The sequence below is a fragment of the Danio aesculapii genome, chromosome 7 (assembly GCF_903798145.1).
Source record: "Danio aesculapii chromosome 7, fDanAes4.1, whole genome shotgun sequence".
NCBI lineage: Eukaryota > Metazoa > Chordata > Actinopteri > Cypriniformes > Danionidae > Danio > Danio aesculapii.
This window is the reverse complement of record NC_079441.1, coordinates 14351863-14378915: the sequence shown is the minus strand read 5'-3', so window position 1 is coordinate 14378915 and position 27053 is coordinate 14351863. Positions and strand designations below refer to the sequence as shown.

Here is a 27053-nt window from a genome sequence, read left to right as displayed (position 1 = left end):
CTCAGAGCCTTAGATCCTCTGACCAGCTCTTTGTCCATTACAGTGGTCGGCAGATGGGAAGTGCCGTATCTAAACAGAGGTTGGCCCACTGGATAGTGGATGCCATCTCCCTCGCCTTTGGGCCAGGGTGAGCCGTGTCCCCCGGGGGTGAGAGCGCACTCCACTATGGAGCATCGCATCCTCCTGGGCGTTAGCACGCAGCGCCTCTCTGACAGACATTTGTAGAGCTACGGGTTGGGTGACACCCAATACATTTGCAAGGTTACAATCTGCGAGTGGAGCCGGTTTCCTCAAGGGTATTAGGCAACCCTTGGTGATTGAGGAAACGATTCGGTTGAGGTGTCGAAACACGCTTGCTGCGCCACTCTCCCTAACCCGGAGATACGTGCGCTTTTTCAGCTTTGTCAGTTTAGTTCCCCATTTCTTTGGCGAACCCTGCAGAGTTCCTCCGAGGCCCCCAGCACCTGACTCAGCGGAGGAGTCAGGTGTTGGCCCGTTACGTTGTCGGCATGCCCGCTGGTCAGCCCGCGTTCTGGGTATAGGTGCCTGCTATGTGTGATCCCCGCTGGCGATCCCATACGTTCACTCAGCCACGGTATAGTCCCCCCTTCTAGGGCAGGCTCGTGTCTTCCCTCCCCGCTAACCATCCTTATGCTAGGACCCCCCCATCTCTGGGCTGGTCCATAGATTGTCACCAGGTCTCCCCTCTGGGTAGCAGGTGAGCTCCGCAGCGTCCTCCCTATCGGGACTGAACGCTTTCCCAACGTACTGTCGTATCAAAACCTTTTTACTGGGTTATTGCGACTCCCCGAAAAATATAACCGTTTCTGAACAGGTAAGTGAGGGCCAGGGGACACGTTGGAAGACTGTGTCTCGGGGCGTTGTAGGTGCGCTTGCTCTACTGCGTGGCACACCCTTCGCCAGGGGCGCAGTAAGGTTCTTTCGTTGTGGCGTTTTCCATAGATTTCCCCATAGTGGAAGTTTCCACATAGCATTGGAGTTCCCCATCCGAAGGGGAACGCTACGGTTACTAAAGTAACCCTTCGTTCCCCGAGGGGGGGAACGGAAATGCTATGTTCCTTCGCCACAACGATTGTCCCTTAGCTGTTGAGCGTGAAAGTCTCTTCAGCTAGAAAAGGATGTCGAGCATGGCACTGGCTGCGTCTTTATAGCATGACTGATTGTCATTGACGCCAGCTGTGCACGCTGACGCTGCCAACTCATTGGCATTTCATTGGCCCGTTTTTATACTCTTTCAGATGATTGGATTCTGACGAAATCCCCATAGTGGAAGTTTCCACATAGCATTTCCGTTCCCCCCCTCGGGGAACGAAGGGTTACTTTAGTAACCGTAGCGTTCTCTTGTTCCCCCCATCTTTGTCCCAATATTGTACATATTGTAAATAGTATATTTTTGTATTACATTCTTTTTTTTATTTTTGATTAATTTGTTGTTTTTGTTCACTTTGGGAATTGTAAATAAAAGTCATTCACAATATACAGTTGAAGTCAGAATTATTAGCCCCCTTTTAATTTTTTTTTCTTTTTTAAATATTTCCCAAATGATGTTTAACAGAGCAAAGACATTTTCACAGTATGTCTGATATATTTTTTCTTCTGGAGAAAGTTTTTTTTTGTTTTATTTCGGCTAGAATAAAAGCAGTTTTAAATTTTTTTAAAGCCATTTTAAGGTCAAAATTATTAGCCCCTTTAAGCTACATATTTTTTCAATAGTCTACTGAACAAACCATCATTATACAATAACATGTCTAATTACCCTAACCTGCCTTGTTAACCTAATTAACCTAGTTAAGCCTTTAAATGTCACTTTAAGCTGTATAGAAGTGTCTTGAAAAATATCTAGTCAAATATTATTTACTGTCATCATGGCAAAGATAAAATAAATCAGTTATTAGAAATGAGTTATTAAAACTATTATGTTTAGGAATGTGTTGAAAAATCTTCTGTCTGTTAAACAGAAATTAGGGGAAAAAAATTAACAGGGGGGCTAATAATTCTGACTTCAACTGTATATAAATTCATATTTTAATTGTACACTAAATGTCAAACCCCATTTCCCCCCTAGACCAACACCAGGGGCTTGTAACAGAAAGAAAAATATTCTTTAAAAGACATTTCTTCATTTGTATTCTTCACATTTTTTTCCAATCATGTTGAATTTAACCCCACATAAATAAGCATAATTAGCTGCTAATGAAATACCATTGCTCTCCTATGAATCTGTAATTAGAATGTCTTGCAGAAAATACTAAATAATTTTTACACCATGTCTACATCAGATGAAAATAGATTGCACAAATGAAGCACTTCTCCTGACACTTTACTGCCAAAGAAAGTCTTAAATTGAATTAATATATAGACTTTTTCAATGTGGTCATGTCATTGGCAAATGAACATTTCCTGCTTGTTATCAAACTATTTCATAACTACAACGGAGGCAATTCAATCATAACTTAAATGTTAACAGCCTTCATAACATTATCAATATGTGGCTCTTTTTGGACTCTCGGAAGCTCTAGAAATTAAAAATGTAAAACAGTTGGGACCAATGTTTTGGTTTACACCCTTCAAAATGGTCTATAAAATAGTTAAATATATGCTTTACCAATGTTGGAGGTAGAGTGTTACGTAATATTATTACTTTTCTAATTAATTAGTAAATTAATGGGTTTCTTAAAAAAATTATGCAATAATATTTAGTAACTTTTAAAAAATGTAATGCGAGTTACTTTTTAGTTTAATTAATTGGCTTTTTAAAAAAAAAAATAAGTGCTGAATTAAAATTAAAGGTAGTCACGTTTAATCACGTGGGAACAGACAGAAATGAAGGAGCCAAAGCCTTACATACTTTCATTGAAGTCTCATTATTTTAAATGCATCGAAGTCTCATTATTTCGAACAAATCGAAAAGAAACAAAGGTAAGTAAAGGTGTCTGTTATACAGTAGACATGGGACGAAAAACTTTTTCAAGTTATACCGCGGTTTGGAAAAGTCAAGGTTTTTAAACCGCCAAAATTTTCTGCTATACCATTCCTAAGGTATTTGTAAGGTTTTTTTATGAACATTAAAAAATGCCATTTTAAATTGTAAAGAAATCTGTGGTTTTGAAACTAATAAAGACAGCAAAAGTCAATTATTCATTTCAATTATTTAGCCTGACATGTTTACCGTTTCAAAATATTATAAATGTTTCTCAAAATAAAACACAATGTGTTCAAAGGGGAAAAAGTAGCTGTTTTTTACCCAGACATTTAAAAAGAGTATATTTTAGAGCAGTAATCACAATACGGTGAAACCGTGATATTTTTATCCAAGGTTATTATACCGTCAGAATCTTATACCGGCACATGCCTATTATACAGTGTGTTGTTATTTCTCTATTTAAAAAATGAACAAAACCTACAAGTCAGTAGGTCAGACCAGAAAGCCCAGCCAGGTAAGAAAAAGTAATGCAAAAGTAACTGAAAAGTAATGGAAAAGATTACTTTCCGTAAAAAGTAACGCAACTAGTTACTTTCTTGGGGAGTAATGCATTACTTTCAAAAGCAAAGTAACGTAACAGTTACTTTCCCCAACACTATTCTTAATGAATTTGAAGGATTTTAAATAACATTTTATTGTTAAAGCAAAGCCACTTCTAAAGGTTTCAGGACTCATATCTACTAGTAAATCAATTGAACATTTTCAGTATTCTAATCATATGTATATAAAGTTGTTTAGTAAATAATAGCACTTTGTGCGAAATATTACATTCCATAACAAGCCATTAAAAGTTTTTTTATACCAATGAATTTTAGATGATAAAATTACAAATATGTTTAATGTGTTTTTGGTGAACTGATGTTGTCCAATTTAGTACACATTAAACAAGACATTTTGACATTTGGTTTTTATATTGCATTTCTTCTTAGTATTATTATCATTAATATTGAAAATTGAAAAAAATAATTATTAAAATATATTCAAATAAATGAGTAGTTTGCATGTTTATATATAACATTTTTATCCATTTCTCAGTGAACATGGACAACATGTTTGGATACATTTAAATAAAAGAGTTTTAATAAACTTCATTAAAATAAGTTTTAATTAACTTCATTAAAATAAACTTCATTAAAATAAGTTATAAAATAACCCAGCACCTTTATGAACAGCTAAACCACACGACAACTTCAAAACATAATGCAATTCTGAGTGTGCCTCACAAAGGTGAGTGGGCTTGACAAACCACCAGTAGAAAACACACTCGTTCGTCTTTCTGACACTTTAACTAGAACTTGCACCAGTTTTGCCCATTTGCACGAGACACTTGCTTACAATCACTCCATATCTCTAAAGAAATATTGTGGATTTATTTATTGTGCCTCACACAGGTAAGTGGGCTTGACAAACCACCTGTAGAAAACACACACTTTCATTTCTCTGACACTAACTAGAACGTTTTAGTCTTAACTAGAACACCAATTTTGCACCTTTGCACCAGACACTTTCTGACAATCACTCCTTATCTCAAAAAAAAAAAAACATATTTATGTTGTGTGCCTCACAGAGGTGAGTGGGCTTGACAAACCACCTGTAGAAATACTCTTCTCTCTTTATGAGAAAAAAAAACACCCTTACCCTTAATTCTCTGAGTTTATATATTAGATTTTTTTCATGTATACTTGTATTTTATTGCATGTTTGATTTCTCTGTTGTTGTAGCGCTTTAGATTTAGAAAAGCACACAATAAATAAAATGTATTGCTATTATTATTATTATATAATTAGCACTTCTTGTGTCTATTGCCTTGTTGAATTGCTGAATGCCTCCTCAATTGTAAGTTGCTTCAGACAAAAGTGTCTGTGTAATGAATACATGTAAATGTAAAAAAGAAAGATAATATATTTCAATTAAATAAGGGTTTTGCAAGCAAAAAAAAAAAAAAAAAAAAAAAAAAAAAAAATGCTTCTCTTAATTTGCTCCTCTTTCCCTTGATTTTTTATATTTAATATTTCCCCCAACATACAGTATTCATTGAAGTTAACTAATTATTGCTTTTACGTTATTTAGGTAAAATTAGGTACAGTTTTGGCTTTGGTGCTGACTAATCGATCTAATAATAACCACACAGTTGAAGTCGGAATTATTAGCCCCCTATGTATTTTTTTCCCAATTTCTGTTTAACGGAAAGATTTTTTTCAACACATTTCAAAACATAATAGTTTTAATAACTCTTTAAATTTAAATTTCTTTTATCTTATCGACAGTAAATAATATTTTACTAGATATTTTTTCAGGATACTAGTATTCAGCTTAAGAGCAATTTAAAGGCTAAACTAGGTTAAATAGGGAAGTTAAATTAATCAGTCACTGTATAACGATGGTTTGTTCTGTAGACAATTGAAAAAAATATATATAGCTTAAGGGGAAGAATAATATTGACCTAAAAAAAGATTTTTACAAAATTTATCACTTCTATTCTAGCCAAAATAAAACAAATAAGACCTTTTTCCGGAAGAAACAATATTATAGGAAATACTGTGAACATTTCCTTGCTCTGTTTATTTTGACTTCAGCTGTATATCCTATTGTATAGTATTCCACAGAACAATATTCACTTAAAAGAGAACTACTTTATTCTAAATGAGGAGTTTTATAATCCAACCCCAAAGCAATAAATAAATAAACTCTACTATGAGAAACCCAAAACAAAGACATCAAAAAATGACTTCTGCCACCCAGAATGCCTGACTATAGAAGCAGCAATATGAACCGCACACACACACTCCACTGAACACCTTCTGTTAGCTGACGGACGCTGAAAGCAGAAACTCTTCTGACCATTAGCCTCAGTCACTAAAACCTGTCAGCAGCACTTCACACGTCGCTAAACGCAGCGTGTGCGAGGGTCAGCCGTGATGCCAGGGGGTTAAACGGTGGTTAATCGCAGCTCTTTACCTAACCAGTCGTTAAACTTCTTGACCTCGGAGGGCAGTCCGAGCTCGGTGAAGTCCCCCGTGTGCAGCAGAACATCCCCGTAAGGCATCTGGATGCCATCTGTCCGCGAGTGTGTGTCCGACACGCACACAAAACGCGTGTGGCCACCCGGCTTGGGAGTGTCGTATGAGATGGGGTCCACCCTGAGAGACAGATGGAAGGAGAGAAAGGGAAGCATATTATTTTAAGCACGAAAATCGGCAGAATTAAGTGCAGACTAATGTTAGTTCAGCTGAAATCAGACTGTGATTGGAGCTAAAATCTTAATAAGTGACTGCAGAGAAGAACGAAACTGACATTCAGTGTAGGCCTGTCACGATATCTATTTTTTGTTGGATAAGTTGCGCCAAAATATATTGCCATAATGATATTATTATCATAATTTTAAGACCATTTTATGCCACTCATTATATAGTGCCAGAATGACAATATTATATCATCACAATGCAACTACACTCTTCCAAAGAACACATCATATTTTATTCTAAGGAATATTTAATCTAATTATAGTCATTTTAACAATTTAGGCATTGGAATCAGAATGTGAAAGCAATCAGATAATAATAAAGGTAAAAAGTAACAGAGGCTGCGATACCTGCTACCACATCTATTTCCACATGAATATTTACTACAGTAATTTATAGTAAATACTTGAGTGCTTTTTGAACTGATACTGATACCTCCAATAGAGATCGAGATATTGCACAATCAGCTAAAATGTTGCTAGAATCGGTTTTTATTTGGGCGATATATATTGCATCACCAAAAATGATTGAGCTCATGTCCATGTGTTGTGCGATAAGTCAATATATTGATTATTGTGACAGATCTAATTCAGTGACAAAAGAGTAAGGTCATAAAAAAATGACTTATAGGATTATTTCATGTAATTTTTGCTGAACTGACGCGGTCCGACTTGGTACACAATCAGAAACACAAGACATTCAAGGATTTGCTGCTTTTTTAAAATATGTTTGTTATTATAATATACTCACGTAAATGAGTACAACCCTTTTGAAAATGAATATTTTTATCCATTTCTCAGTGAATATAGACAATATATTTTGATCTAATCTAAACAAACAAGTTTTATTAAACTTCATTAAAATAAGAGAATATGAAAATAAAATAGAAAATATGTGACCCTCGACCACCAAACCACCCAGCAGGCACAGGACATCAACATGACGTCAGATTAATGTTGTACCCCAAAGTCGTGTGACTTTGCATTGTGTTTGAAAATGAAAATCGGGTTAATGTCAGAACCCAGGACAGACATTGCATTTTGGTAACTTTGCAATGCCACCTAAAAACAACGAAATTTCAACGTCCAATGATGTTACAACAATATGACGTGGATTAGACGTTGGATTTTGGTTGCCATACTTGAATAAATGTCAGTATTTGACATCAATATGATGTTGGTTTAAGATCACTTAAACTTTTGGTCACTTTCCAACACAACCTAAAATCAACCAAATATCAACATCATTTCATGTTGTTATTGGACCTCAAAATAACATTGTTCTTAGACGCTGATGACCTAAATCTGCTGTGCAGTCTTATGTTGTAAAACTCAAAAATACATCTTTCTTTTATGCCAAAAACCATTCGAATATTAAGTAAAGATCATGCTTTTTTGTAAATTTCCTAGTGTAAACATATAAAAACTCAGTTTTGGATTATGGTCTTTGCTAAGCATTTCATATAGACAACTTTTAAGGCCATTTTCTCAGTATTTGGATGCTTTTTTTAACCCTCAGATTCTAGACTTTTAAATAATCTGATCTGAATATCCATCAATGGAAACTTATTAATGCTTTCAAGTGATGTATAAAAACCGCACACTTAAGACTTCGTAGTCCAGGGTCACATTTAAGGACACTGATATTTTTATATTTTAAAATTGATGTGTTTTTTTTTTGTTTGTTTCTTTTGCAGAATGAAAAAGCTGAATTATTTAGTCAAAAATTAAAGCAGGAACAGCAATATTGAGAAATATTAGTTACATATAAAATGACTGCTTTCTAATTACATTTAATTTAAGTTTATTTTATTCATGACTTTTAAATCTTGCTAATATACTGATTAACATTTTTATTTATACATTTTTTTTTTTACAAATTTTTGTTAATGTGTCGGCATATATTACAACAGCGCTACATGCGTCCCGAGTTCGAATCCCAGCTCATGGACCTTTCCAAATTTTATCCCCCTCTCTCTCCGACTTCACTTCCTGTCATTCCACTTTCCTGTAAAACATAACGCATAATGGCAAAAAATATATAAATAAATAAAAAGTTCTTATCATGGTTTTGCTGCTTTTTACATTTTTGATAAACAAGATACATTTATATTTGAAGGTAGAATTCAAAAGAAAAACACTCATTTGAAATATTGATTTCTTTAAAATAATGACAAACTTTGAATGATGGTGTACAAACTATTGATATTCTTGTGTGACTCCAGAAATATAGACAGAGACGGTACATTTCCGAAATACGTATGAACATAAAATAGTTTTCGCAGAAACATTTTCATACTTGCATTTACTGTTTTTGCAGAAAAGTGGAAACTACAGCAAGATCTTTTGTTGCAGCCGCTCAGAAAATGGAAGCAGCCTTCAGAAATTCTCACATTTGATGTCTATTTAAGAGAATCACTCTGCTCTTGTCTGAACATCCTTTTATTTATTTTCCCAAAGATAGTTTTGGGGGGACGAGGGAAGGAGGGGGGGGAAGAAATTCTCCTCTATAACTCAAAAGGAATGAAAAAAAGCATCCTGTCTGTAATTGAAGTCAGAAACGTGCAATAAGCCATACTCCCCACTCCCCCCCAACACTATTATTTCATTACTAAAAGGGTTGTCAGTCGACAAAAAGCCCTCGGCTCTCTAATTAACACTTACATCTCCTGTCCGACTAAAAATATAAAGGACCTTACGAACGGACAACGCACACACACACACACACACTTCCATTAAGGAAAACAAGTATGTTATGCAGTTGTACATAAAAGAGAATCTACTCAAATAAAAAAAGAACATAGAAGGATGCCAAATAAAGGAGCAGCAAAAAAAAAAAAAAAAAAAGAAAAGGCAGGGAAGACAGACAGACACAAATATATAGAAAAGGAAGGAAGCAAAGAAAGAAATTAAGCAAGAAAAGAAATGAAAAAAGGAAAGGAAAAAATGAATGCATCAATGAAGGAAGCAAATGAAGAAAGGAAAAGAAAATTAGAAAAGGAAGAAAAGAAACGAAAAAAGAAATGAATTAATTAATTAATAAATGAATGGATGAAATAATGAGGAAAGAAAGGAAATGAGAAAAGACATTAAGGAACGTGAAGAAATGAAGGAAGGAAAGAAAGAAAGAAATAAAGAAAGAAAGAAAGAAAATTATGAAGAAATGAAGAAAAAAGAAAAGAGAAAAGGAAGGAAAGTATGAAGGAAGGAAGAAAGGAAGTAAGCGAGGAAGGAAAGAAAGAAAGAAAGAAAGAAAGAAAGAAAGAAGAAGAAAGAAAAATATGAAGAAATGGAGAAAAAAGAAAAGAGAAAAGGAAGGAAAGTAAGAAATGAAGGAAGGAAGAAAGGAAGTAAGCGAGGAAGGAAAGAAAGAAAGAAAGAAAGAAAGAAAGAAAGAAAGAAAGAAGAAGAAAGAAAAATATGAAGAAATGGAGAAAAAAGAAAAGAGAAAAGGAAGGAAAGTAAGAAATGAAGGAAGGAAGAAAGGAAGTAAGCGAGGAAGGAAAGAAAGAAAGAAAAAGAAAGAAAGAAAAAAGGAGGAAAAAGGAGGAAAGGAATGAAGAAATAAATGAATAAAGGAAGCAACGAAGCAAGAAAAGAAATGAAGCTAGGAAAGAAAAACTAAAATTAGAAAAGGAAGAAAAGAAAAGAAGAAAGGAATGAATAAATGAACGAATGAATAAGGAACGCAATGAAGGAAATGAAGGAAAAAAAGAAATGCAGGAAAGAAAGAAAGTAAGAAAGACAGAAATTAGGAAAGGAAGGGAGGGAGGAAGGAAAGGAAAGAAAGAAAAGAAATGAAAAAGAAAAAAATTGAAAATATGGAGAAATGAAGGAGAAAGAAATGAGAGAAGAAAAGAAGGACAGGAAAAGGAAGGAAATGAAGGAGGGACAGGAAAAAAGTATGAAGAAATGAAGGAAAGAAAGAATAGAAGGAATGAATAAATGAACAAATGAATAAGGAACGAAAGGAAGGAAAGAAATGAAGCAAAATATGAAGAAATGAAGGAAAGAAAGAAATAAAGAAAAGAAAGAAATAAGTGAGGAGAAGAATGAAATAAAAAATATGAAGAAATGAAGGAAAGAAAGAAATAAAGGAAAGAAAAATAAGCGAGGAGAGGAATGAAGGGGAAGGAAGGAAACATATGAAGAAATGAAGGAAAGAAAGAAATGAGGAAACGAAGGTAAAAAGGAAAGGAAGGAAAGAAATGAAGGAAAATATGAAGAAAGAAAAAAAGAGGACAGAAAGAAAAGAGGACAGAAAGCAAGAAAGAAAATTTGCATATTTTCCACATTCAACTGTGATTACATTTATATGAGCCATATCTGTATATAATTCATATAAGTCATATCTGAAATCAACCACCTGTACTGAAAATCATGACACTTTTAAAAAGTAAGAGAGAAACATGTGGACAGAAAATAATATCTGTTATTGATCACAATGCAGTAAATAAAAGCAAGTCCGCGCGCGCGCACACACACACACATACAGACACACACACGTATTGATTCAGTGTGGTCTGTGGTGGTCAGGCCAGGCCCAGAGATATAAAAGACTCGACAGATCTAGTTATGGAAGCGGCTGGTGTGCTGAACTCTATGCCCTGCTGACACACAGACACACACAGACACACACACATACATACACATACACATACACGAATCTATTAAAGCCAGCAACGTTTTTCCACATGGAGGCAGAGTTGTGTATCATTTACGGTCACCTAAACATACAAATCATCCTTTTTTTTAACAATCAAACCCGCATTTTAATTACAACATACAATAAAATTATACAGCATTTCCTTCCTTAAAGGTGCCCTATAAAGAAAACGTGGGTATAATAGATCAGTAAATGGAAATGACCATGAGCCTCAGACACCATTGTTCCCTCTTAAGCATGTAAATTCCACCAGTGCAAAAACCTGACACACAGCAGGTCAATCAGAACACAAAGCAGACTGTTGCGTGACTCTCATCGTTTGCATGTACTTTAGGTCATTTATCCGGACACCACGAGCAGCTGTGTCATCAGGAGAACACAGATGGATATGTTGCTCTCAGGATCATTAATACGCACACCTCAGGCTGTGTTTGATAAGCCACAACATTTCATAGCGAGACAACAATGACCATTTTCCTCCCTTAGTTTTTTATAAGTTTCAATTTAACTTATTATGCAAGACTTTTATTTTGAAAAGGGGAGGCACTTATTGTTTACTATGAGTCACTGAGTAACGACTGCACAAGACATGTTCGAACTCTTTGATTCTTTTGAAAACTAATTAATAACTAATCAAAACTATTGACAAATCAATACGACTAAAGAATAATAAAACTACGAAACCGGATAATTACTACAGAATAAAACTACAGAACTAAAAATAAATAAATAATTACAAAAACAGAACTACAGAATGGTGAAACTATAGACCTACAGAATGAAAAAGATACTTTCTTTTTAAATTGACCTTATCATTTCATGTATAAACAGGCGAAGCCATTGGAACCTTATTGGCTAGAGACTTCCAGCCTTTTTCATTTCCATTGATTTATTTATCATGGTTCTGTACAACTTTTTCTTATTATAAAGATTTACCCCTAAACATTACATTTATATTTACATTTAGTCATTTAGCAGACGCTTTTATCCAAAGCGACTTACAAATGAGGACAAGGAAGCAATTCACACAACTATAAGAGCAGCAGTAACCAAGTGCTATAGACAAGTTTCAGGTGTGTAAAGTCTAAGAAGCAAAGCATTAGTAAAAATATATATATTTTTTTTTTTTTTTTTTTTTGGAGAAAGAGAGAGAGAGAGAGAGAGAGAGAGAGAGGGCACAGTTAGTGGTATAGCCAGAGAGGCAGTTGCAGATTAGGAAGGAAAGTGGAGACTAAACAGTTGCGTTTTTAGTCGTTTCTTGAAGACAGCAAGTGACTCTGCTGTTCTGATGTAGTTAGGGAGTTCATTCCACCAACTGGGCAGATTGAATGTGAGAGTTCGGGAAAGTGATTTTTTCCCTCTTTGGGATGGAACAACATCAACAACATTAGGTTTTCAAATTACGGCAATAAAATAAAACTTAATACTCTTTGCACTTTCAGTTTCACTTTCAGTGGGTACCATAACTTTGGGAAAAACTCCCCAAAAAACACACATGCAAATCGTAGTTCCTACAGCGAAGCTTCTGACTGAGGTCAACAAACTGAACGTTAATTACAACTTTATTATGTGTTATTCACAGCCTAATGCAGGTTCAGTTCACTAAAGTAGACATCATTCGCAGACACACGCGCGTCTTCTCAGTAGTAAACTAACAGTGTGTCAGCTCAAGTGTGAGTTCGCAGCCGCAAATACATCATTACATTAAGACAGAAATGACCTTTTTGGGTAAATTATATCTTATAAATACAGTAGGTGACACTTTTAACACCATTTGGAGGTGTCCACAAGATCACGATCTTTTTTCGATTAATAGTGAAGCACTATCTGCAGAAGTCATTTTTTTAACGCAGACATTATCACTGTGTTTACACTGGGTCAGTCCTGCTTGTCGCCAAGGTAATGTTAGGTGTTACACAGACAGAGGTGGGTAGTAACGAGTTACATTTACTTAGTTACATTTACTTGGGTAAAATTATTGGGTAACGTGTACTTTTTGAGTACATTTAAATATGTGTACTTTTACTCTTATTCAAGTAAATTGTTAGAGAAAAATCAGTACTCTTACTTCGCTACATTTGGCGGCATTCCTCCATCACTGTCAAATGATAATAAGTATGATCCATATGACTTGTTTGCAAATATTGCGAGGCGGCACATTGGAGAGGTTGTGAGGTTGCTATAGAGACGCGTCTCCCGCTTTCGGTTAGAGCGCGCGCGCCTATGTTAGAATAATGGCTGAAGTTTAGGAAGACGTGCAAGTTTATACTGCTGTCCCGCCATGTCGCAATCTGTGGTTCCGAGAAGGACTGTCAGTGCAGTGAGTTTATCGGACCAGATTACCCGGCCTCAAGTTCAGTCTATGTTTAACTCCAAGATGTCAACTAGAATAGTTTCATAACGTGATGCACGCATCGAACTGACATCGCGACATATACATGAATGACAGCTCCAACCTGAAAAAAAAAACTTGTAGTGGGAAGTGTCAACATTATCCCAGTTTAAACCTTATTAGTAGTAACTATGGAATAACTAAAGAAACTGCTGTTTAATGGAATAACTGATTAGCCCTGCACATATTGGACATTCACATTGTTAACCATTAAAATATAACATTTAAACATAACTTTTTTAAACACAAAATGATCAACACATTTATCAACACATTTCTATAGTTTTAAGAACTCATTTCTAATAACTGATTAGCCCTGCACATATTGGACATTCACATTGTTAACCATTAAAATATAACATTTAAACATAATTTTTTTTAAACACAAAATGATCAACATATTTATCAAGTTAAGAACTCATTTCTAATAACTGATTTCTTTGTTAATAACTGAATCTTAGGGTGCTAGTGTGAAAGCACCCTAAGATTCCTATAAATATTGTACTGATATTTAAAGAAAATCATAGTATTTAGTTGCTTTCCTTAGATGTACAGTATTTGTTTGAATGTCATTAAACCTCATTTTCATTTTTACAACAGTTTATTTTTATTTGTTTTTCTCTTGTAATATTTTAATTGCTTGCTTTAGTGCAATTTTATTTTATCAAGGTGACTAACTATTGAGCTTATTCCAAGGTTATGTACGCGATCTGTTCTTTTGTTGTTTTTTGGTTGTCCTTTTTTAACAATCATTTAACAAGCATTTCCTACCGTAAATGTGCCCTATAAAGAAAATGTGAGTGTAATAAGATATCAGTATATGGAAATGGTCATACTATGAGCCTCAGACACTATTGTTTCCTCTTAAGCATGTAAATTCCACAAGTGTAAAAGCCTGATGGACAACAGGTCAATCAGAACACAAAGCAGACTGTTGCGTGACTCTCATCATTTGCATGTTATTTTTATTTTGTTTTTCTCTTGTAGTATTTTAAGTGCATGCTTCAGCGCAATTTTATTTTATTGAAGGTGACTAACTATTGAGCTTATTTCAAGGTTATGTACAGTTCTTTTGTAGTCCTTATATGGTCAGTTCAAGCATTAATAAATAAAAATAAATATAATAAATACGACAGAATTTCAAAACCAAAGAACTACAGATACATAATAATTGGACTACAGAACACTTTACTTTCAATTTACTTACACTTTCAAAGACTGTGAATAATTAATTGAAGCATTCTTAAAAACCCATGACTTTTCTATTACAAGAACAAAGCCAGAAGAATTATAACCTTGACTTGAAAATAATGTATTCAGATTGATTCACTGCTTCTTAATAGTACTTTGACTTGAACGAAAGCAACTTATTACAATATGAAGCACATTTTTTGGGGGTTACCTGACTGTGACTAAACATTCATTCAAGGTGCTTAGCCTTCTGAAAAGAAAAACCAAAACCACCACAACCGCAAATATAGCCATGACCAAACGGAGCCTTTTGAATATTTGCTCATTGTTTTAAATATTCACAGAGTCTTTTAAATATTCATTAGGTGGAGAGAGGAAAAAGGATTACTCGGACCAGGGGCTTATAGTGCCACTCAAATTGCATTAGAACAGAATGTGTGAATGTTAGAAAGAAAAAGAGAGAAAAAGAAAGAGCATATCGTATGGACAAAATAAAAAGTCTGTAGTTTCATTTAATGCTCTTTTATATTGTGGTGTCACAAATACATAGTTTACGGTTATACTTTTTCATAATTTACATTAATTAATATTACGATACTATACCAGCTGAAGTATCGTGATACCAAGTAGTATTGCGATACTGTAATTCATAACTAAAATCAATGAAATAAAGAAAATTGTCAGAAATACTATACATGTTATAATATGCCTACTTGAATTGAATTAATGGTTCCCTTATTATTGAAAAAAGTATTTGCACGTCACTTCACCTAAAATGTATTGGTTCATTTTGTAGATAACTGACCAACAAAAAATACATTAAAATAAAGATACTAGCAGAAATAAACTGATTCAGATTCTAACTGAAGCATCAGAAAACGTGCAATAGGCTACCATAAAATGCGTGAATTCTTCAGTTTGCAACCTTAAAGGGCCCCACAAACTAACTATTGAAAAAAAAATGGTCTATTGTTGCACAAACGTGTGAGCATTTTAGTTACTTTTCCACATGCAACATTATGTATTGTAGATAGACCATTAATGATGATACTTCCGTTTACAAACAGTATTTTGGAGCCATAGTATCACGATACTACCATAGTACCAGTAAACCATACAACCGGTATTTAGTGATTTTTAGGCCCAGACGAAATCTTTGCATGCTGAAATCCAAAGTTTTTAACCCATCATTACTAACTCTACTTATTTACTGGCGTAATTTTAGTTTTATAAATTTTTTTATTAAATCAAGCATATTATTGACTAATATGCAAATGTTCACATGATTTATTCACAATATAGTTTGTAAAGTCCTATTTTCTGTATTTTAGTAGGTATGTTATATGAGAAACTTGCTTTGTTTACCAAACAAGTGTATCTAACTGGATTTGCATTGTTGTAAACCTTAAATAAGTTCCAAATGTACTATTTGTATATCAAGTTTTAGTTACGATACTCCAAAAATCAACTCCGCAGATTGTTTTACACATTTTTGTGCAGAAATAGCCAAAATGTCCACAGATTCTATCTGTCATATTTAAAAAAAAAATGTCATGTTAGATCGGTAATCATTAGTTTGAGGTATTTGATATTTTATTTTTCTGCATTTTTTTTACGTTTGTCCTAACATATGAACATACATAAATGCAAACATTTCTAAGTATATACACTTTAAAATGTAAAGTCCTTTACACGTGATCCGTATATATAAACTATTAATTGATTGAATTTACAGAATTGGTACTATATCGTGATATGCAGCAGGCAAATTTAGTATTGAATACGTCACCATTTTTCTCAGAAAACATATTTCTAAAGGTTCCATTGACTTGAACTTTTCCCCGGATGTTGGTAACAACCAAAGAAATCCATATATGCAAAGAAAACAAATAAGTTTACAAATTATTTTATGCGTAACAAAATGAAATGACAAAGGGAAAAGTATTGAACACATGAAAAAATGGAGGTGTAGCAACCCACTGCCCTTCCTCATGTAAATTAATATAAGCTGCTTCAGTCCAACATCTACATTATAAGGGTGGACATTTCAGCAAAACAATGCAAAACACAGCCGAGAAAACGCTCCAATGCTTTCAGAGAAAGAAAATTAAGCTGTAGAATGGCCAGGCCTCCAAATGGAGAGCTTTACCAGAGCAGTCAGTTTGTTCAGTAGCTCACCTTGTACAGTGTTGTATTTGGGACATAGAGCAATCTGGATTAGAGTCCAGCAAAGGAGGGTTCCAGAAACAAAGTAAAAAAAACAAAAAACACTATGTAAAATCTTGGTAAAAGTATGTGGCCACGATGGAGGTTTTTTCTTTTTGTTTGCTTTTGAAAACCCTATTGGTTAGGTTTAGGGAAGAAGGTAAGCCACCTGACTTGAATCCAATAGTAAATACAAAATAAAGATCAGATTTGATAGACGAGAGAGACTCACAGAACAATCAAGATTTTTACACTCTGCTGAAGTCTGTGAAAAACTCACACCTGAGCAATGCATGTGACTTCATTCTCCACATGAGAGGCGTCTTTAAGCTGCCATCACCAAAGAAGCCTTTTATATAAAGTATTAAATACGTTTCAGCAGTTCAATACTTTTCCTTGTGTCATTTCATTGTTATTACACATTTTTCAGATTTTTTTGTTTGTTTTGTTTTACTTTTGACTGTATTGTTTGGGTTTTGATCTGGCTCAAATCACATGTCAACAGCTCCTTTAGAAATATTATTCCCAGGAAAAAACATGACATGTTCAATTCTTATTTCCCCCTCTGTATATCATTATCAAGATCTGAGATTTTTAATTTTCATATCTGCCAGCCCTATAGTATAAAGCATGATATATCTTGAAAGGACAAAATATAAAATGTAGTTTAAATCCACAGTAACACGTGATAAAAACTTAGATTTGTGGAGCGCAGAATTCCATATGACAGGAAAAGACCTTTATAACACACACATAATCGCAAGTTTAGTCTCTGGATGCACCACAGCTCTTTTATTGGATACATGTGTCATATTGCACAGGAAAGCGTTTTGATTTCTGTTCAAAGATACTCTAGTTGACAGCGCTCACTTGATTCTTTAACCTTCAGGAACAACAAACGATTGAACCGTATCAAAGCTTCAAAAACAGCCACAGTTCATCTATTTCAGAGAGCGGAGCGCAAGCGTGCTATTTGTGGATCTCTCTTCCTTCCTTTGACTTCTGCTGCAAGAAATAACCGAAAACTTGCAAATAGCAGCCACAATTGTTTGCGAGGTCAAGACTGAGGTGTAGGGAACAATTAGATGGTTTCTATTTTGACTCTTTCTTTCTATAGCACAGTTAACACCACGCTCTTAGTCCTCGAGGGATTCGATGAAGCGACAAAAGATATTTGATAAACGCTTCAACTTAAATCTGAGATTTTCATCAACATCAGTCAAAGTCACAACAAAAATAAATGAGTGATACTGTGTGGCATGTTGTTGGTTGATGGGTTTCTATTTCTGCGATGTTGTGCACAAAAAGCAATCTTTTGGTTCAAAGTCTCATTCAAAATAGCAATTTATTGAACAATATAAATGCTCTGATTGACTGTTTTATGACAGCATTATACTTTTTTATTTTGAACTAAAACGTTTTATTGAAAAGTTGTTGATTGCATTATGCCTGACTGAATAGCACAACAGTCAATAAGTGAACGCTGTACAAAGCAAAAGAGGTTTAAAATATCTAAACTTCCAATTATTCAAAGGGGTAGTTCACCCAATAAAGAAAATTATGATCATTTACTACTTAGTCTTCGCTTCACTGTAAAAACAGCTGGGTTCCACACAATACTTTTATGTTGTCCCAACACAAATCGATTAAGATAACTGAATCGTTTTTACATATTTAACTCGATTGAACATAAAACAATTAAGTTGTCCCAAAAAACATAGGAATTGTGTCGTTTCAACTCATTTTAAATGAGTAGTTTAAACAACCACCAACATTTGCCCAAGCCTACCTTTTTGGGAAAAACCGCAAATATGTGCCGAGGCACTTTTCCATGTAATTTCTGGATAAAACTAATGCTACGGAGCAGTATGGCGTCAACAGTTTCTTTTTTCACACTACAGTGTGAAATATTTACAGTGACACGTTATTGACAGATTTGTAATTGTATTTGTACGAATGTTAGCGTAGCAACTCAAATGCATCAGTATTTATAACTGAATGCATTTGTCTCGCCCATTTATCTCTATAGGGACACCCTTTCCAGAGCAGTCAGTTTGCTCAGTAGCTCACCTTGTATTGTGTCGTATTTGGGACATGGAGCAATCTGGATTATAGTCCAGCAAAGGAAGGTTTCAAAAACCAGGTACAAAAAAACGAAAAAAAAAAAAAAACTATGTAAAATCTTGGTAAAAGTATGTGGCCACGATGAAGTTTTTTCTTCTTGTTTGCTTTTGAGAAAAAAAAAAAAAAAAAAAAAAAAAAAAAAAACGCACATATGAAATATTGTAGCCCAGTAAATTATTTGAGATTCACAGAATTGTAGACAGCAACCTCTAATGGATTTGTCAATAAAAGCTGCAAGCAAATGTGTCCAGTCCTGAAAACGTATTTCCAATTTTTCTCTTTGTTTTTCTTTCTTTCTTTCTTTCTTTCTCCCTCTCTCTCTCTCTCTCTCTCTCTTTCTTTCTTTCTTTCTTTCCTCAATTCAATAATTGCTTAATTGGAATGAAAAATGTTACAAATGTATTGCCAAAGCATTTATAAAAGTTTACATTGAAAAAAGTAACATACATATATAATAAAAAAAAACACAGTAAACACAGTAAATAGCAGTAGTAGTAGTAGTAGTAGTAGTAGTAGTAGTAGTATAAAAAAAAGATTTATAATTTAATTATTATAAGATATTTCAATATAGTAATTAAATAAAATATAATTAATACATCATATTATTCAATATATCATATTGTTATTTAATATTTCATTTTATTCAAGAAAGCAACTAAATAGTTTTGCAATTTGCAAATATTTTCCATTTATGTATTTCATCACAGAAGATTTTTTAATACTGTCAAAATCGCGGAGTAAGAATCTCGTCACACCCCTAATATATATATTATACACCCCTAATACCCCTAATATATACATACACATACATACTGTTAGTCAAGGTGCTTTACAGCACAGATGCACCTGCCATCCAATGAGAGGAAGGAATAATTACAACAGACCCTCCCCTTCCCCCCAGCACTCATTATGACATAATGATTGTCCGGTCAATAGGCGGTTAATTTAGCGCCTGACCTCTGGTCTACAGGTTTAAAGGCAGTGCTCCGACTGCTAATTAACATCAGACACGGTTTCTTGTGCTAGTCTGAGACATATGTTTTTCTGTTATTACTCTTGGCTAATGCAAATTAAATAATTATTAAATTACGCGCACGCACGCACGCACGCACACACACGCACACACAGCAAAAAAAGACAAATCCAGATTTTATTCAAATTCATTGTAGATCAATATGTCTGCCGAATAGCTACTATTGTTGAAATGTATGTACTTATGTTTCTAATTGTAGATGATGAACATCACATCACCAATAAACAGATGTATCGAACAAAGATGGAATGATAGATGCAGCATTTAAATGATAGATAAAACAAAAAACTGATAGAATGACAGACAAAACCACACTGGAGCAATAGATAGACAGAACATTAGACCACCAGACAGATACATGGATAAATAGATAGATGATAATAGACAGAACGATAGGTACAATGACAGAATGTTAATACAATAGAAAAATGTTCATGACGATCAATATGCAGAATTATAGATAATGTTACGATCGAAAAACATTGAGTGATTGAGAATGATATTAATACCTGATACTAATGAGATATAAAAAAATATTTTCATGCAGAACACTGTTTGCTATGAAAGAAAAAACTTATCAAATGCTTGTCGTAAGCATAACTTTACAATGCAACATGATCATGTAAATGATGTTCGGGGTTTTGGTTTCACTTTTACTGCCGAGTGCGCTCATGTCATAGCCGCCGTCACTTTGAGCAAAAACACACACATGCGTCATCTCATGCGTGATTTTGTGGCCGCGAATTAGTGGTGCAACAGATCACAAATCTCACGGTTCGGATCACACTGCGGTTTTGGACCATTTTTCGGATCAGCAAAAAAGGGAGGAGACAAAATGTCAATAATTTTCTATTTATAGAAAAATATTACTGCAAAAACCACTGGTTTTCACAAACAGAACTTAAATTTTCAATAAATTTTTAAATTTGTTTTCAATAAATGACTCAACAATTCACATATAAAACAAGTTTCATTATAAGTGGATCATTTTTTTAAACTATTCAGTCACATAATTTTGATGGTTGTTTGTCGCCACCTATTGGTTACACAATGTAATTGCTACAACATTCACCAGCGTCAAGTTCCATTTAACAGTGATTTTAATCTTTACCATGAACATCAGTGTTAATATCTGAACTACAAACTGTTCTCCCAGTACTTCTGTGTTATTTACAAACGCAGATTTGAATGCAGCGCTTCAAAAGAATAATAAACATATGCAAATCAATATCATTTATCATCCATGTTGCGCGGGTTTAAATTGAGATCATGATCTTTTAATGTTTACAAAATGCAGCTTTACACTGAATGCATTAATACAGGCTAAACAAGCAGCGACAGAAACCACCTTTAATAACCTAAGAAACATTTGGGTCATTTCCCGTCATTATTATATTTTACAGGAATGCCAAAATTCTTTCGTCCACACAATTTGAATGACATGGGAGGCGATCTTTCGGTAGTTGTTTTAAATGTTGGATTAGCCTACAAATTCAAAGAGTCGTGTGCGTTCCAAACCGTTGTGATACGTTACATCCCTACTGCGAGTACATCATTACAATAAGACAGAAATGACCTTATTGGGTGAATTATACCTTAGAAATACAGTATCTGACACTTTTAACACCATTTGGAGGTGTCCATGTTGCTGAGATACAGTTGAAGTCAGAATTATTAGCCCCCCTTTGAATTTTTGTTTTCTTTTTTAAATATTTCCCAATTAATGTTTACCAGAGCAAGGAAATTTTCACAGTATGTCTGATAATATCATTTCTTCTGGAGAAAGCCTTATCTGTTTTTTTTCGGCTAGAATAAAAGCAGTTTTTAATTTTTTAAAAACCATTTTAGTTTTTTAGAACAAACCATCATTATACAATAACTTGCCTAATTACCCTAACCTGCCTAGTTAATCTAATTAACCTAGTTAAGCCTTTAAATGTCATTTTAAGCTGTATAGAAGTGTCTTGAAAAATATCTAGTAAAATATTACTTAATGTCATTATGGCAAAGATAAATCAGTTATTAAAAATGAGTTGTTAAAACTATTATGTGTAGAAACGTGTTGGAAAAAAAATCTCTCCATTAAACAAAAATTGGGGGAAAAATAAACAGGGGGGCAAATTATTCGGACTTCAACTGTACGTATATAAAACAACATGAAGTCTTGTGCGACCTTCTTAAGCTTCTCCCGAACTTGAAAATATAATTGGCTGAATCGTAGAGATGCTGGATTCAGATCAATTGGGGGGGGGGGGGGGGGGGTCGAATTGAAATCACGATCTTTTTTCGATAAATCATGCAGCCCTAACCTCAATACTATTACTCTCCAGATTACTCTCCAGAAAAACCTTAAAGCACAGTTTTATTTTTTGTATCTTTGTTGTATTCATTTATGCTTGTCATTTGTTTATTACATTTTATGCAGATAGACTCTCTAACTATGAATTCTTCCCAAATAAAGTTATTTAAATCATCTTGTGAAATTATACTCATAACTAAACATTGCAATGTCAGTTTTTTCCCAATATCATGCAGCCCTAATATGTATGCATGTATGCTAGGACTGGGCGATATTCTATTGAATCGTGATAATTTATATCAACAACAATAAGCTCTGGCCTTTTGGACTCTATATTGCTCTAATAGCCAATCAGACAGCAGAAATGTGCAACAATGGGAATCTAAAAGTGTGTTGCTATTAGAGATGTACCAAATGTTTGGCCACCAACAATTTATCAGTCAAAAATGTTACGTCATTTAATGGACCCTCTAATTTTTGTGGCTTCATTCATTGTTGGGGCACTCTTTTAAATCTGGAAGCACTAACCTATATTGAAATATAGTGTTATTGTTAAATATGGAAAATAATTATAGAGATTGCATTTTTGCCATGTCGCCCAGCCCTAATGTATGCTTTATTTGCTGTTTGTAGGCATGGATGTATGCTAAATATCTAGCAGCCATTAAAAGACAATGTGGATAAATGGATAAATCAGGGCTCAGGCGCTGACTATAAGGAAATATTTAGCATTTTTCTCTCGCCAATGCCGCCGTGGAAAGATTCCTTCTTTAATGTAGGAATTTGGTGCAACTGACCGAGAGAGAGAGAGCCGGAGTGAGAGATTGAGCTCTCTGTGTACAGTATGAATATTTCAGAGGGCCGTGTTTTGTAGATGTGGGGCACAGGGCTGTGAAAAGAGTGCCCTGCAGTCAAGCCTTTGATGCGGATAGGGCCGCCACTGCACTGATCTGCACAGGAAATGGACTTTTCAGGCTTATCTGCTTCACTCAGGGCCACGAGTGTGTGTGTGTGTGTGTGTGTGTAAGACAAGCAGGGGCAGGAAGCTCCGTGAACCAGGGCCAGAGAATAAAAATTATAATGATAATCATCAAGAGGAGCCAAATATTTACTGGCTTTTCCTCTCGTGCGGCTCGGCTTGTACCGCCATTGGTGAAGAAACATCAAACCGTACGTGCAGGTCCACAACCTTCGCTCATACATAGCAATGCAATCCATTTTAGACACACGGAGAGACACGGCGCTTCTATCTTATCTTGTGCTTCTCAGCTGTCTGCGCTAATTCAATAAACTTCAGAGTAACACGGAGAGCACTGAAATGAGAGAGAGAGAGAGAGAGAGAGAGAGAGAGAGAGAGAGAGAGAGACAGAGACAGAGAGAGAGAGAGAGAGAGAAAGAGAGAAGCTGGAAAAACAGGATGGAGGATGAGGGGAAATGAGGAAACACTTCACGAACAAACATTTCAATGAGAAGATGACAATATTGCGGGTCTTCCAGAAACTGTTGTTTATTTCTACAGGTTGTGTTCTTGTTCAAAGATGCTGTACTTCAAGCTATTTAAACTGTGTTTTTATTAACATGACAATGTTTAAATGCATATTCTGATGACCCCTTTAGTTTGAAGACCATAAGGTATCTTATATTTCAGTTTATAGACAAATATATAAACAGCATTAAGGGGCACCTATTTTACCCCCTTTACAAGATGTAAGATAATCCTTTGGTGTCTCCAGAATGTGTCTGTAAAGTTTCAGCTCAAAATACACATCAGATTATTTATTATAGCTTCCAGAATCCGCCCATTTTAGTGACAATGTAGCTGTTTTTGCAGCCTGTGTTTTTAATGCAAATGAGCTGCTTCTCACCACCCACCGTTCCCACGTGTGTCTGATTCTCGTCATGGGTTATGTCAGATAAACAGCAGTCAGTGATGGAGACAGACTTGGATGAAGCTGAAAGACAGCCTATTAGTCAAAATACCAAGAAAATTTATTTGATGTTTTTGTGGTGGGGTTTATTCAAGCCTTTCTGAAATGATGAGTCACAGACAAATGCCATTTGCAGTAAACACACACACACACCCACACCTATATTAGCGTTTACTAACATCATGCAGCCGTGATGATTATAGCATTTAAGAATTATATAGCGAGTTTACAAACAGGAAATAAAAAAAGAGACTTGTTGTTTATATAGACTTGTTGTGTTTATATCACCCCAAAATGACTGTGGACACACTATCCCTACATACAGTTCTGTCCAAATAGCTTACAAACTTAGATTTCCATCATATTTTAGGTGCCCTTTAAGGTTAAGATAAAATAATAATAATAATAATAATAATAAGTATTAATGCATCGAATCAGATAATTTTGCTAGGTATGATGAATGTGGTGGCAAAAAAGCTAATTTTCCAGCTAATTTTCTATTATTATTTCTATAAAAAGTTGGCAGAAAATGAACTACTAAATGTTAATGTACTTACTATTGTAAGCATTGGAATTATTTACTTATTTGAGTAGCACATGTATGGCTGGAAGGGCATCTGCTGTGTAAATTATATGCCAGAGTAGCTGGCGGTTCATTCCGCTGTGGCGACCCCTGATAAATTAGGATCTAAGCCGAAGGAAAAGGAATGAATCAATGAACGAATGAACAAACGAACGAACAAATGAACGAGTAGCACATATTGACAAAGCTAGTTATAAAATATTTCTATTATTTAACAGTTTGAGAAAAATAAAATCACCAAAGATGCATTAGAATTTTAAACAGTGGCATTTTAAATGGTATGCTATTTTAAATAAATGGTTTTAATTAATACTTTTCAATATTAATGAAAATTTCTTGATCAACACAAATATAACAGATTTATGAATGATCATGTGACAAGGAGGACTGCAATAAATTAAAGTTGATGAAAAATCAGATTTGCGTCACAGAAATGAGTTAATCATTTGAACTTCAACCAATTTTAACATGGCGATCATTTTATAAGTCCCAAAAATATTACGAGGCACCTGAAAATAGTCCCCTGATAGGTAACAACACTGCATAAAATAGTTGTGCCTGCTGCAGCCATGAAGCAGCAGCAAAGTTCCTTGATTATTACACCTGAATGAGAGTGTAGTTCGTAGCCATATTGACCTACAAAATAGCAACGTTTCATTTCACATTGGTCTTAGTAAATTATGCAAATACAAAAGTGTCAAGGATTAATTGAAAAATTATCAAAACCCTTTGAGTTAGATGCTAATGGTCTAATCTGATTCAATGATCTCTACTAAGCTAAGCTAAAAGTATTGCCACCCAGAGATCACCTGAACGAATTTTTAAAAAATGCTAAAACTCAACTGTTTATTGCTATAGCACCTATAGGTGAATTGAAATATAAGCCTATTTCCAAAAAAAGTTGAGTGTTTATTTAAGACTTCCAAACTACAATATTCTTACTCATTATTTTTAGGTAAAGCTGTTTCTTACAGTTTAGAAAAACTGAAAAAATGTACTCCAGCAAATTAAGTTTTGTATTAGAACTGTAAAATGTAATCCTGAACTGGCTGTTATTAAATGAATACCTTCAATCTAACAGAAAATAATAATAATAATAATAATAATAATAATAATAATAATAATAAATAAATAAATAAAAATTATCAAAACCCTTTTTAAAAATTGAGTGAGATGCTAATGGTCTAATCTGATTCAATGATGTATGCTAAGCTAAGCTAAAAGTATTTCCACTAGACCCAGAGATAACCTGAACAAATTTTATAAAATGGTAAAACTCAACGGTTTAATGCTAGGGGAATTGAAATATAAGCCTATTTCCAAAAAAGTAGAGTGTTTCTTCAAGACTTCCAAACTACAATAGATTTACCTGCAATTTTTAAGTAAAGCTGTGTTTTACAGTAAAGAAAAACTGAAAAAAATTTCTCCGGCAAATTAAGTGGATATTAGAACTGCAAAATGTAATTCTGAACTGGCTGTTATTAAATGAATACCTTCAATCTAAAAGAAAAAAATAATAATAAATAAATAAAAATGTAAAAAACCTGTAAAATACCTATAAAAATAAAAATACATTTAATCTAACAGACATTAACTAAAGATAACACAATAAAGTATACAATATTTTCCCCAGTTACATTTAAGGCAAAGCATAAGGCTCAAGTCACCAATTCAGACCTAGCAAGTCAAACGGTGTTTATCAGCGACAAAAGTAAATGGTAACAGGACCTTCACCTCTCTCTCATTCTTTCTGAAAAGGAAGTGTATGGTCGCCTGTGCTAAAATGTAAAAAAAAAAAAAAACTTCAAACACACGAGTCCCAGACCTGCCCAATGTCAATTGTCACTTGACCTGCATGACCTTGTGCAGTGGCTCGGCGGACAGAAGCTGTGTGAGTTTAATCAAGGGTTCTCTCATTTCAAAGGCCTCGAAAAGTCCTGTGCAACCCTCCCACACACACACACACACACACACACAAGCTAAAACAGATCCCCCTGGATAGAAAAAAAAAAGAATTGAGGAGAAACCGCTGAATGAGACCGAGTTCTGATTTAATTCTGCGGGACATCTGCATTACGGAGGCCGGCCAGTGTGCTTACTGCTATTACAGTCCACGCAAAGCCCCGCTAGTTCCAATATATTCAATCCCATGCACTTCCATTACACACGCAGCACACGGATGCGCACGCGGAGCACTCCATTCCTGTCGTTTGTCACTCATGTGCTTCAGAAAGAGAATGTAAATGTCCTCTAACATAAATCTCTAAAGACAGCTGCTATAAAAACCTGCTTGTATGCAGCATGTCAATGCATCAACATGGAGCGAGGAGCACAGAACAAAAAAAAAAGAATTTTGTCCAAGCCTTTCATCAATGGGTGGAAAAAGC

At 34.5% G+C, this 27053-nt stretch overlaps 1 protein-coding gene across 1 annotated transcript in view; it reads right to left on the bottom strand.

Moving 5' to 3' along the window:
• The window catches only part of mpped2a (metallophosphoesterase domain containing 2a), a 134355-nt gene that overhangs the window by 87376 nt on the left and 19926 nt on the right, over window positions 1–27053 (bottom strand). The window contains exon 3 of the mRNA XM_056461082.1: window positions 5963–6144. Within this exon, the coding sequence (XP_056317057.1) occupies window positions 5963–6144 (182 nt within the window). The remainder of the gene's footprint in view (window positions 1–5962; window positions 6145–27053) is intronic.